General features: G+C 41.4%; 1 protein-coding gene across 2 annotated transcripts; it reads left to right on the top strand.

Moving 5' to 3' along the window:
- Nucleotides 1-1,534: 1,534 nt before the first annotated feature.
- e2f4 (E2F transcription factor 4) lies at nt 1,535-11,615 on the top strand. Of its 2 annotated transcripts, none has more exons than XM_085461166.1 (11): nt 1,535-1,960; nt 3,642-3,751; nt 4,442-4,630; nt 8,124-8,167; nt 8,252-8,316; nt 8,398-8,586; nt 8,685-8,754; nt 8,928-9,074; nt 9,182-9,217; nt 9,430-9,474; nt 9,829-11,615. In XM_085461166.1, the coding sequence occupies exons 1-11, from the start codon at nt 1,796-1,798 to the stop codon at nt 9,942-9,944; spliced, it is 1,176 nt and encodes a 391-aa protein (XP_085317292.1). In that variant the 5' UTR covers nt 1,535-1,795; the 3' UTR covers nt 9,945-11,615. The 2 variants fall into 2 exon arrangements, with proteins under 2 accessions (XP_085317292.1, XP_085317294.1); XM_085461168.1 differs by having other exon boundaries at nt 1,537-1,960; nt 4,469-4,630.
- The last annotated feature ends 668 nt before the right edge of the window (nt 11,616-12,283 follow it).

Here is a 12,283-nt window from a genome sequence, read left to right as displayed (position 1 = left end):
TTAAAAACGTTATTACCGTCACGAATCTGCTGACTTGAAAGATTTAACTTATTGGGATTTTTTCCCTTGGGCACTAGCTCCCCCTGCTGGTTTAAAATAGTGTCGGCTGGATGGCGTGGTTATATATCAGCTGCCAAAAGGAATCTATTATTTCTCTTAACAATAATTCCAAGAAGAATAATTATTTATATAATATTCAGTATATTAATATTTATTGAGCTATTCAGAGGTGGACTGACTGGTGTGTTTCAGATCATTGTTCCCCTGCGAATTCCAACTGCGCTTGAGCTTCATAACATGAACCGACGGGCAAACACTTTTCCTCGGTATTTTCTGTTAGGGAGAGAATTTATTGTTCCATCACTTACAGCAAGTAATTCAGGTCCCGAAGCAGCAAAGCAGCTTCAGACCAACAGACTACCACCACCACGCTTAATGGGTGGTATGATGATCTCTTTTATGATCCAAACCTTCCAAAAAGTTCAACTTTTGTCTCATCAGTCTTTTTTTCTCCAAATGTGGTGAGATGACTCTTGTTTTACTTTTGATCAGCAACGGGTGGTCACCGATCTTAACTAGGGCCTGCATTTCACCACTATTCCAAGTTTTCTCCATTTGTAGATAATGACTCTCATTAGCCAAGGGAATTAGAGAATGATTTTTTATTTATTTTATTTTATTTTATATACAGAGGGACGTGGATAGCTTTTTTTTTTACTCCTTAATAAAATATTAATCATTCAAACACTGATTTTGTTGAATTTACTACTAAGAAATCAGGAAGGGATTAAAAAAATTTTCACACGACTATAAACGTCAGCTTGGACTTTGTGTAAGATGCTTGTCTAAGTTGGTGGTAAACCAAAACATTCAAATGAACAATCTGCAGTGTACAAAACTAGCATGCCGACAAAAAAGGAGAAGTACACCACGCCTTTCCCTAATGTTTTCAACCGCATGATCTTTTTTCGCAGATAAACATTTGAATTTGGTCAGGTGCCATGAAGAGTCAAATGATAAATACTAGAATATGAATCACTGATACGTGTACAAGCGCGTTTAATATATAAAAAACACAAGATTGTACATTTAATATACAGACTAAAAATATGTCGTGCAGTCTGTGGGGCAACTTATACTATTTGTTTATATAACGTATATGAAGATATTTGTGTGTGTGTAGTTTTAAAGGACTTCTTAATTCTAAATAATTCTAAATACTCTATACTCTACTATCCTAGAAAGTAATTGCCCGCGCGCACGCAAGCTAGCGTAGGCGTGTACGTGCTTTGACGCGTGCGTGTGTTTTCTTCAAGTTTGAGTCAGTAAGGGTGCGTCTGAAACTAGCACTACTACATTAATCCGGAAAAACTCAGTGTTGTTGCTATAAACGAAAATAACAGCGAAAAGAATTTGCAAATTAACCTTTAATTGCGAACAATAGAACGGCGCACTAGAAACAATGTAATGACTGTACAAGTCTTGGCGCTGTCGCTTTATTCCACAATCTTTGACGATGGAGTTTTCGCAGACACTCCCTTGAATGATTGAACCGTCCCGTCATACCTCGCGTGGCCAACGGCTCTCCGCCGACTGTTCGCTCATTGAATTACCGTGTTCAGCCTGTTCGGCTTGATTTGGGGCAATAAATTGGAGAAACGCGGGTTACACCAGCACATTTGAAAGCCGTCGCGCTATCCCGGCCTTCTGCTTATCTGACTGGGCGTGCTTTCCTGGGCTCGCTGGCTGGTTTTGGTCGGGGAGGCAGGGGGAAGTACGGAGCTGGTCCCGAGTGATGATGGAGCTGGAGTCGGCCAGTAACAGAGGCGACCTGGTAGCTGTGGGGGACTCGCTGCAGCCGCAGACCCCGAGCAGGCACGAAAAGAGCCTGGGGCTGCTCACGACCAAGTTTGTGACTTTACTACAGGAGGCGAAGGACGGGGTGCTGGACCTAAAAGCTGTGAGCATGCAACCCGGGGTCTTTGTTGTTAGCTAGCACATGTCATTTGGAGCCTGCCCGCTGTCGTTACACTTTCGCTAGCTTGTTAGCCTAGCCTAGCTGTATGACAGGCTAATTCGAACGGTTTTCTTTCGTGGCACTGCAGTTTCAATACACCCGGGTTACTTTCAAACGCAACTTAAATGTTGTTTTCAAGTTTTTAGCTAGAGAACTGAGCAAAGACAACAAGTGAACTTTGAGAACACCGGTCAACTTTTCAGACTCTGCCCCCTGCAGATTCAAAGTTTAAAAAGTGGGTCAGCTTTTGTCGCTTTCTTTTGACTCGACCCTGCTGCATCTTCACACATGAACAAATTTTCTCTGATTGATAACGTCTTTGTCACTTAACGACATGCATTCACTGTGTTAGTTTCCCCGCAGCTACTCGGAGAGCATGTGTCCTAAAGGACAGTGCATTCAGTCACCGTCCTTGTTATAAGCGCTTCTGATATTACACAATGAGCTGCTTTTAGATTAACCATAAGTAACTGGGTACTTGATAATTGTGCTCTTCTACACTTATAAATAGAACTACAGTCTGAAAAGTCTAATATTGTACTATTTATACTATTTGGCTTCAAAGTCGTAAAGTTTAAAACGTGTTTTTAAAGTGAAAACCAGACTTTACCAAACTTCTCAGCTCGTGTTATAAATAGAAGCCTTTCACAAACTGCCATTCATGTTTTCTTAAACCAGTGAACCAGAAGGCAGCCTGACCAGCCAAGCATTACTTGGACTGTATCACAGTGGCTGCTGGGTCTTAGCAGATAGATTGGCTTCATAGCTTTTGACACTCGCAGCTGCACTGTGCAATGCTGATAAAGTGCCAACCCTCTTTTTCCCCTCCCTGTCTCCTCAACTTTAATTTTCAGCAGTTTATTAGAATAGAATGGAATAAAATAGCCCTTTTATTGTCATTGTACATTTACAACAAAATTATGTATAGGTTAGTAAAGACATCAGGAATAAATGGCAAACAGAAGAGATGTATACAGTCTATAAATAAAACAATAGAAAGGCACACAATGGAGAGCAAAGTGCTTGGAGGTAGTGCAAAAATGCTATGATAATGAAACAAATTTACTGATTCATTCTGTAGTTGTGTAGTTATACTCTGTAACTTTCACACAACAAAGGACTTTTTTTCATTTTTCCAGGGATCCTGTTATTGAGATATGGAGCCATTACGAAAAAACTGACAGAAATTAGTTTGGTGCCAAAAAACAATTTTCTCCCCTGATTTTTAGGCTGAAAATAAATAAATAAAATAATTGAAAGGCCATTTGCGTGCTGCAGGGTGAAGCATTTTATGTTGGGAATGTATATGAATTTATGTTACGTGAATTTTCAAATAGAGCTGTCATTAAGGAACTTCCATGAGTCCACTTTAGCCACAGGCCCTGACGATAACGCGTGGGCTTACAGTATCAGCACTTGCCATATGGTTAATGTTAGCATGTTGTACATCAGATGATTTGGGCTAGAAAGGAAGGAAGTTAAAATTATGCCACCATTTTTGGTGTGACTTTAAAAGTTTTTTGTTGCAGGGCACCTGTTGGCCTAGATACCACAGTCCCTGTCTATGCGTTAGCTACATAAGTGCTGTCGTCTGTGTTTTAAATGAATTTTTCTTGTCTTTCAGGCGGCAGACACCTTGGCTGTGCGTCAGAAACGGCGTATCTATGACATCACTAACGTGCTGGAAGGTATTGGGCTGATAGAGAAGAAGTCCAAAAATAGTATTCAATGGAAGTAAGTCCACATTTCATTTTGTTCTTCAAGTGATTGACAGGGCTTTCATGACAGAAGGATGATGTGCTTAGGTAATGATGGTACAAGCTATTTGAAACCATAAATGTTTTGCAAGAACTTGCATCACTCCCAAACCTTCCACTCTGCACAAGAGGCATGTGCTACAGATGCAGAGAGAGGCGGGCAGTAGGTGAGAACCTGAGGACTGTGGTGCCTGTTGGTGTTATTCTTTGCATGTTTGCGTTTCATGGAAGATGCTCTCATGGCGTTAGCTTCGTGGTAACGGGACAGAAATGACTAATGAACTGAAAAGTGCACATTCAGACTTTCAGTTTGCATAAATCATGAGGGCTGTAGGACTGACCACAGACCATATGCACTATAAATGCCACCTGAGTTACAATAACACCGCATGAAAAATAGAAAGACCCCGTCTACCGTAGCTGCAACTTCTAGGATATATTATAATAATATATTATAATAATATACATTAACATTTCAGTTTACTCAGGAGAGAAAAGAATATCAAAGCTTTAATTACGCATAAGTAAACTTTCTGAAATTTTCAAATCTTTCAGGTTCGGGCAAATTAATGTGACTCTGAGAGTCCAGGCTCTAATAAAAAACAGATGATCAGTGGCCAAGAGTTTTGTGTGTGCATGAAGGCGTCTTTATCTCCTCTCTGTACAGAAACGTGCTATTACCGTTGTGTTTTAGGGGTGTTGGTCCAGGGTGCAACACCAGAGAGATAGCCGATAAGCTGATTGATCTGAAGGCGGAGCTCGATGACCTGGCCCTTCGGGAACACGAGCTGGACCAGCAGAGAGTCTGGGTCCAGCAAAGCATCAAGAACGTGACAGATGACTCCAACAACAGCCCATATCCTTCACTGCACAGTCTGTGGGTTTTAGCTGGAAGTGGTCTGTCCTGTGGTCAGGGATGCTTTAACACGATGGCTTTATTGAAGCTGCTTGTTAGATTGTACATTCAAATTTTATTTGTCACGTACACAGTCATACACAGTACGATATGTAGTGAAATGCTTGGACGACTGCTCGTGACCTAAAGGAAAAAATGAAAAGGCTATGAAGAAGATAGGAAATAAATATGAAAATTAAAAAGGGTAAATTTAACTAGGAAGGAATAAAATATAAAAATTAAAGTTAAAAAATAAAATAACTGTACAACAAAATACACAATACACAGTATAGAACTATATAAGAATGTATGAAGAAATATATAAATATATATATATATATATATATATATATATATACACACACACACACACACACACAATAACAGCAGCTGTACATTTTGTGTTTTCTAGTATTTAATTAGAGCAGTGTCAGATCTAGTGCATACCTGTGTGAGAGTTATAAACTAGTGGGTACTGCAAGGCAGGTTTATTTATAGAGCACAATTCAGCAACAAGGTGATTCAAAGCGCTTTACAGAGACATTGAAAACAAAAACAAAAAAAAGCATGATTTAAAATTGATTAAAAAAAACAGTCGATAAAATCAGTAGTTAAATGTAAGTTTTGAAATTTAAGCTTAAAGTGTGGATTTGGTGCTTTATTCAAATGCAGCTGAGAACAGGTGAGTCTTCAACCTGGATTTAAATAAACTGAGTGTTTCAGCTGATCTGAGGCTTTCTGGGAGTTTGTTCCAGATATAAGGAGCATAAAAGCTGAATGCAGCTTCTCCGTGTCTGGTTCTGACTCTGGGAACTGATAAAAGACCGGATCCAGATGACCTGAGGGATCTGGAAGGTTCATACTGGGTCAGGAGGTCACTGATGTATTTTGGTCCTAAACCATTCAGAGCTTTATAGACCAGCATCAGAACTTTAAAGTCTATCCTCTGACGGACAGGCAGCCAGTGTAAGGACCTCAGAGCTGGACTGATGTGGTCCACTTTTTTGGTCTTAGTGAGGACTCGAGCAGCAGAGTTCTGAATGAGCTGTAGTTGTCTGACTGATTTTTTAGGTAGACCTGTAAAGATGCGTAATCAAGCCTACTAAAGATGAATGCATGGACTAGTTTTTCCAGGTCCTGTTGAGACATCAGATCTTTTATCCTTGATATATTCTTGAGGTGATAGTAAGCTGACTTTGTTATTGTCTTAATGTGTTTTTCTAAGTTTAGGTCTGCATCCATCACTACACCCAAATTTCTCGCCTGGTTTGTGGTTTTTAGATGTATAGATTGAAGTTCTCTGGTGACCTGTAATCGTTTTTCTTTGGCGCCAAAGACTATTACCTCAGTTTTGTTTTTGTTTAGCTGGAGAAAATTGTGGCACAACCAGTCATTAATTTCCTCAATGCATTTACCAAGAGCCTGTACAGGACCTTGGTCTCCTGGTGACATTGTGATATATATTTGTGTGTCATCTGCATAGCTGTGATAGTTTATTTTGTTGTTCTTTATAATGCTGCAGGTTCATAAATGTTACTCTGAGCAATGCCAAAGATCTGACGTGATTCAGCTGTGGGTATTGGCATACACTGCCAGTCAAAAGTTTGGGCACAGCTTATCATTAATGGTTTTTCTTTATTTTTATTTACATTGTAGATTCTGACTGAAAGCATCAAAACTATGAATGAACACCTTGGAATTAAGTAGTAAAGGAAAGAAGTGTGAACTAACTCAGAACATGTTTTATATTTCAGATCCTTCCTAACAGCCCTTTGCTTTGATTCCTGCTTTGCTCACTCTTGGCCTTCTCTCCATGAGCTTCATCAGGTCGTCACCTGAAATGGTTTCCAACAGTCTTGAAGGAGTTCACAGAGATGCTGAGCACTTGTTGGCCCTTTGCCTTCACTCTGCGCTCCATCTCATCCCAAACCATCTCCACTGGGTTCAGGTGACTGTGGAGGCCAGGCCATCTGACACATCACTGCATCTCTCTCCTTCTTAGTCAAATAGCCCAGACACAGCCTGCAGGTGTGTTTGGGGTCATTGCTCTGTTAAACATAAATGATGGGATGGCATGTTGCTGCAGGATGCTGTGGTAGCCGTGCTGGCTCAGCGTGCCTTCAGTTTTGAATAAATCCCCAAGAGTGTCACCAGCAAAGCCCCCCCCCCCACACCATCACACCTCCTCCATGCTTCACCTTTGCACAAAAACACGGCAGGTGGAACCAAAGATCTCAAATTTGGACTCATCAGACCAAACCACAGATGGTCTAACGTCCACTCCTTGTTTCTCAGACCAAACAAATCTCTTCCGCTTGTTGCTTTTCCTCAGTCGTGGTTTCTCAGCAGCTATTTGACCATAAAGGCCTGATTCCCACAGTCTGCTCTGAACATGTAGAGATGTGTCTGCTACTGGAGCTCTGTGCGGCATCTATCGGGGCTCTAATCTGAGCTGCTGTTAATGATTTCTGAGGCTGGTGACTCGGATGAACGTATCCTCAGCAGCAGATGTGAGTCTTGGTCTTCCTTTCCTGGGCGTCCTCATGTCAGACAGTTTGATCGTAGTCTTGATGGTTTTGGGGGACACATTCAGAGTTTTAGTGTTTCCTGGACTGACTGACCTTCAGTTCTTAAAGTAATGATGGGCTGTTGTTTCTCTTTACTTAGCTGATTGGGTCTTGTCATAATATGAATCCTAACAGTTGTCAAATAGGGCTGTCAGCTGTGCACAACACACCTGATGGTCCCAACCCCATTAACAAGGCAACAAATTCCACAAATGATTGCTGACAGGCACACCTGTGGAGTGAAACCATCTCAGGTGACGACATCATGAAGCTCGTTGAGAGAAGGCCGAGTGTTTGCAGCGCTGTCAACAAAGCAAAGGGCGGCTGCTTACAGGAATCTAAAATATAAGACACATTTAGAGTTATTTATCAGCTTTTCCTTTGCTACATAATTCCATAAGTCTTGCTTCATATATTTGATGTCTTCAGTATTTATATAAAATGTAGTAAAAATAAAGAAAAACCATGAACTGAACAGGCGTGTCCAAACCTTTGACTGGTAGGTTGGACTACAGTCGGACTCGTGTCTGCATTGCACAGTGAGCTGCAGCATAATGAAAGACAACCATAACCCTCTATATTAGTGTTCAAAGGTCTTCAGAGAGTATGAACTACAGGTGAAGCATTTCTTCCGTGACTTTTAATGTCTGAGGAAATTCTCCTAATGATGTCACAAGGTGTTCGGGGACTTTCTGAGGGCGTCTAATAAATATGCAGTTTAGTTACAGATGTAAAGGTTTCTTCTTTCAAGCTTAAACTTGAACTCTTTCAAATACTCATTAAATGTCTGTCAGTCATTGTTAGTGTTTGTGTACAAAGGTGTGCTGTTGAGAACACTTGAGTTTGTGTGCCAGATGTGGTTGCTGCTGCACTTAACGCATTCATACTATGGCCTATGTAAAGCACGAAGATCTCTGTGGAGCATTTAAAGGTAATTGTTTCGCACGCTTGGATTTGCAGGCATTTCGCTCTTTCACTCAAAGCAACTGTTCTCACTCGCCACCTCCTTCCACAGGTGACACTCTCCTCGCCATCCGTGCTCCAATAGGCACACAGCTAGAGGTGCCCATACCAGAATCTGTAAGTGACGTCTGTGGTGGATTTTCCTCTCTCGGGTCCGGTTGTTGTTTCGCTCACGTCTCCGACTGTGCGTGTGTGCAGGTTCTCAACGGACAGCGAAAATACCAGATCCGTCTTAAAAGTACATCTGGTCCCATTGAAGTTTTATTGGTCAATAAAGACCCCTCCAGTGCCTCTCCCGTTGTTTTGCCCGTTCCTCCTCCAGATGACGTCCTACAGAACCTCCCAGCTCCAACACCTACCTCCCAGTTGCCCACTGCCACCACACAGGTCCATTTTCTCTTTGTTTAGTGAGTCTGAAGTGCCAATAATAAGAACAGTGATCTTATACTAGAGTACTGGACCACCTTTGTTTGTTTCCTCTGCAGGTCCCTAAAACAGCTGTTGCTCCTCCCACAAAAACAGCTCCTATCACATCGGCCATCCAGACAGCAACGGGTAAGGAGAATCGAGTAATCGTTTAATTGTCCCACACGGGGAAAATTGGTTGTAACAAATGGCGCCTGGAACGTTTCCTCTCAACACCCACACAGTTTCCTATCGTGGTTCACATTTTGTCCAACATTATGTCAAACTATGTTTTTGTTGTGTGATTCTTGCCTTTATCTCAGAGGTGACAGCCACCACAGCGCTCAGCCCAACAACCGAAACGCCCGCTGCAGTTACTCAGCAGCTGCAGTCGTCCGCCTCTCTGGACGGTCCCGCGTCGTCTTCTGCCTCTGCAGGATTCGAACCAATGAAGTCAGGTCCATCTGAGTGTGAGTGTTACCCCTGTTCTAATAAAGGTTTGGTTACAGTTGCCTGCGACACTGTTTTATTATTATTATTATTTATTTTTTTGGTTGTTTTTGTCTTTTCTCTGTAGTGCTGGACTTCTCTGAAATGTTTGACCCAACAAAAGGTAAACTTCTCCTGAGCTTACGTAGCTACATTATTGGTTGCTGTACATTGAACGAGTGCATTGGAAATATTTACCAGATCCTGACGTTCTGGCTTCTTGCAGAAGTTGACGTTTCCTTAGGAACGTTTCTGCTGATGCAGGCCACTTGTCTTCATTCTCCTGCAGACTTGGTGCTTTAAAAATGTCTCTTGATTTTATTGTTCCTCTGACAGAGATCATGAGTGGTGACCTGCTGGAGGACTTGATGTCATCAGAAGGTATGTTTGCTTACAGACGAGCTGGGATATTTGTATTTCTCAGATATTCCCAGAAAGATTCCAAAGTGGAGCGTTTGTGCAGGAAAATCTTAGCCCGAACGTGTTTGGGCTCATTTGGACGAAAGCATCATTTATCCCTCGAGAACCAGTAGAGCTCAACTGCTGAGATGACTCTACAAATATCTGCGTTCTGTTTGGAATTGAATGTCGAGCTGTTGGAGAAGAAGGAAATTGCAGTGAAGGATTTTTGGAAAAAATGATTTGCTTGTGTATTTCTAATTTATACCACGCTGTAAGGTGCCTGATCTCAGTTCTCTATAATAGGTCTCATGTATTTCTCTCTTTCACCCCCAGTGTTCTCTCCTCTCCTTCGCCTGTCACCTCCACCCAGTGACCACGACTACATATACAACCTGGACGAGACAGAAGGTCTGTGTGACCTGTTTGACGTCCCCATTCTCAACCTCTGACCTCCGAGATTGTCGTCAGAGCAGGAAACAGTTGGCCCAAATATAATCGACCCTCATTTTATCCGAGTTTTGCCCCTCCCTCTCCGTGACGGTGAAGGCGGGAGAAGGTGCAGGACAGCCATCCCCACCTGAGGAGCATTTAGGGGCACCTCTGCACTGACACGATGAGCTCCAGCTGAGCTCTGATAGCAGCTCCATGTGCCGCCTCCTGAAGAAACGCAGGCGAGAACAAAACGTTTTACTTACCGATTTTCCAAGGAAAAAAGAGTCGGAATTATATTTTTGGGGGATTTTTATGTATCATAAGGGGTTACGTTTGTGTATCGGCTGCGTGGGCACACTTGATGCGAGCGAGCTTGTGTGTCTGTGAGTGTGTTTTTGTATAGACCGATCTCTTAAGTCAGAAGTCTCCGGGATTTAAGAGAAACCTTTTACTATCAGGTTAAAAGTCATGGCACGCTAAGTTCATGCATGACGTCACTGAGTCCAAACAGAGCTGGTTAAAATGCACTGTCCTCATGTACATAGAGAATATATATTTTGTATTACCAGCGCATTAGAACTTCACAGAGAAATCATTTGCAGGTAAACCAAGTCGCCACACTCAGTTAATCATACCATGTAATCTTATATGAACTGCTTTCTTTAGCATAATGGGACATTTTCAAATCCTTCAGAGTTTGAGTGTTTTTTGTACCAGTTTCATGATCTTAATGCAAAACTAAGCCTATTTAAATTTGTGATACAAGGAATCATGGACCAAAAAACATCATTTAATTAAACGGTAAAACTTGGTGCTTGCTAAAATCAAAAATCTTCTGCAAACTTCGCTGTATAACTGACTTCAAGCTGGTACTAGTGCTTCTAAACTTGCAATTTTCTCCTTTTTTAAGAAAATCGGGCTCACTTTAGTCATTAACTCCTGTTTGTCAGAGGACAAACTCCCCTCCTTCCAAAATGACTTCTTTCACTCATAACGTATGTATATCAATGGCATCATTTGTATGTAAAAGGCATTTTTGATGTACTTTTTTATTGCTGCAGTGAAACGTGTATTTCTTGAATTATCCTTGTTTTTTTTTAAGTGTATATGTGGCACAGATCCCTTTTTCTGTAGTTTTAATGGTTTTTGTTGTAAGCAGAAAATCTGCCCATCACTCTAAATTACACCTTTCACCTTAGTTTATTCTCTCTGCGCAAAGGACACGTAAGTGCTTTCTTCTGTAAAATCATTTCAATGTGTAACATCCTGTTTTACCCTGGAAGACGTGTGTTTGTACAGTATGTGCTGTGTATATCTCCCTCTACTGCTTGTATAGAATAGCATTTATTTTTTATACCAGCTAGATATATTATTACAGGATTCTTGCCACTGATTCTGAGCTACTCAAGAAATTTATCGACAAAACCTGCTTCAGCAAAGCATCCTTTCCCGTCGTTGCACTTTTGACGTCACTGTGGACAGACTGGTTGCTACTCATCCTCTCTTCGGTCGATATCCAGTTTTCGTGTTTTGGACCGTGTCGTGAGCTGCCGGGGTTCCAGCAGTGGTCGCTGAACAAATTGTATCCATGTAAGACTCGAGTATGCAGTCAGTTTTTAACAGGATCACAATTGCTAAGCTGTAGTTGCATCAAATGGAACACAATAAACACTTAAATATTATTTGCATGTTTTTGAGTGGCTTGTTACTTACTGGTCGTTTCTTACAGTACACACTTGATTTATTCCAACTGTAACTGGTAACCTGATTATGAGGAACTGTTGAAGGATAAAAGTAATGGGATTCTGGGATTAGGCTCTTAGACTACTGGTCAACACATAGTGGACCATCTGCATAGAGTATCCTTCTATTATGTATCTGCCATATGGCCTTTAAAGCTTCTGCACATTGTGATGAAAGTAGAGAAACTGAGTCATAGCAGCCATTTGATAAACATACATCCCATTTTATGAGCTTCCTGTTGGCTCTCACTCCCGCTTATCTTCCTCCTCGCATTTCGTGTCAATTTTACTGCCATCTGTAAACAAAGGCAGAAAATCTGTGGAGAAAGTATTTCGCATATAAGGGGAACATAATCAATATCTTGATAGCACTTTATCAGGACAGGAAGGTCTTTCTGCTTCCCTTTTTTCTGACATTAATCCTGATACATACAGAAGTCTTTCTGCTGGACAATGAGGCGACAGCAGGGGGCGGCTGCAACCAGCTGTACGCCACCGGAACTTTGAATTCAATTTTATGTGCTAGTGAAGAAATGTGAAAGAAATATGATAGAAGTCACCATAAGCAGCAACGACACCTCCGGTATGTATGTCGTTTGTGTTTCAAAGTAAAA

Source organism: Copadichromis virginalis, linkage group LG7, assembly GCF_057382275.1.
Source record: "Copadichromis virginalis isolate Kocher_CV1m ecotype Utaka linkage group LG7, C_Virginalis_male_GT1.1, whole genome shotgun sequence".
Taxonomy (NCBI): domain Eukaryota; kingdom Metazoa; phylum Chordata; class Actinopteri; order Cichliformes; family Cichlidae; genus Copadichromis; species Copadichromis virginalis.
The sequence above is the reverse complement of the archived record's forward strand: the minus strand, read 5'-3'. Positions and strand labels throughout refer to the sequence as shown.

Coding starts and splice junctions, on each gene's coding strand:
- e2f4 (XM_085461166.1), top strand. CDS start 1,796: ATGATGGAGCTGGAGTCGGCCAGTAACAGAGGCGACCTGGTAGCTGTG. Junction 3,752..4,441: donor AAAAATAGTATTCAATGGAA/GTAAGTCCACAT, acceptor CTCTCTGTACAG/AAACGTGCTATTACCGTTGT. Junction 9,475..9,828: donor GGACTTGATGTCATCAGAAG/GTATGTTTGCTT, acceptor TTTCACCCCCAG/TGTTCTCTCCTCTCCTTCGC.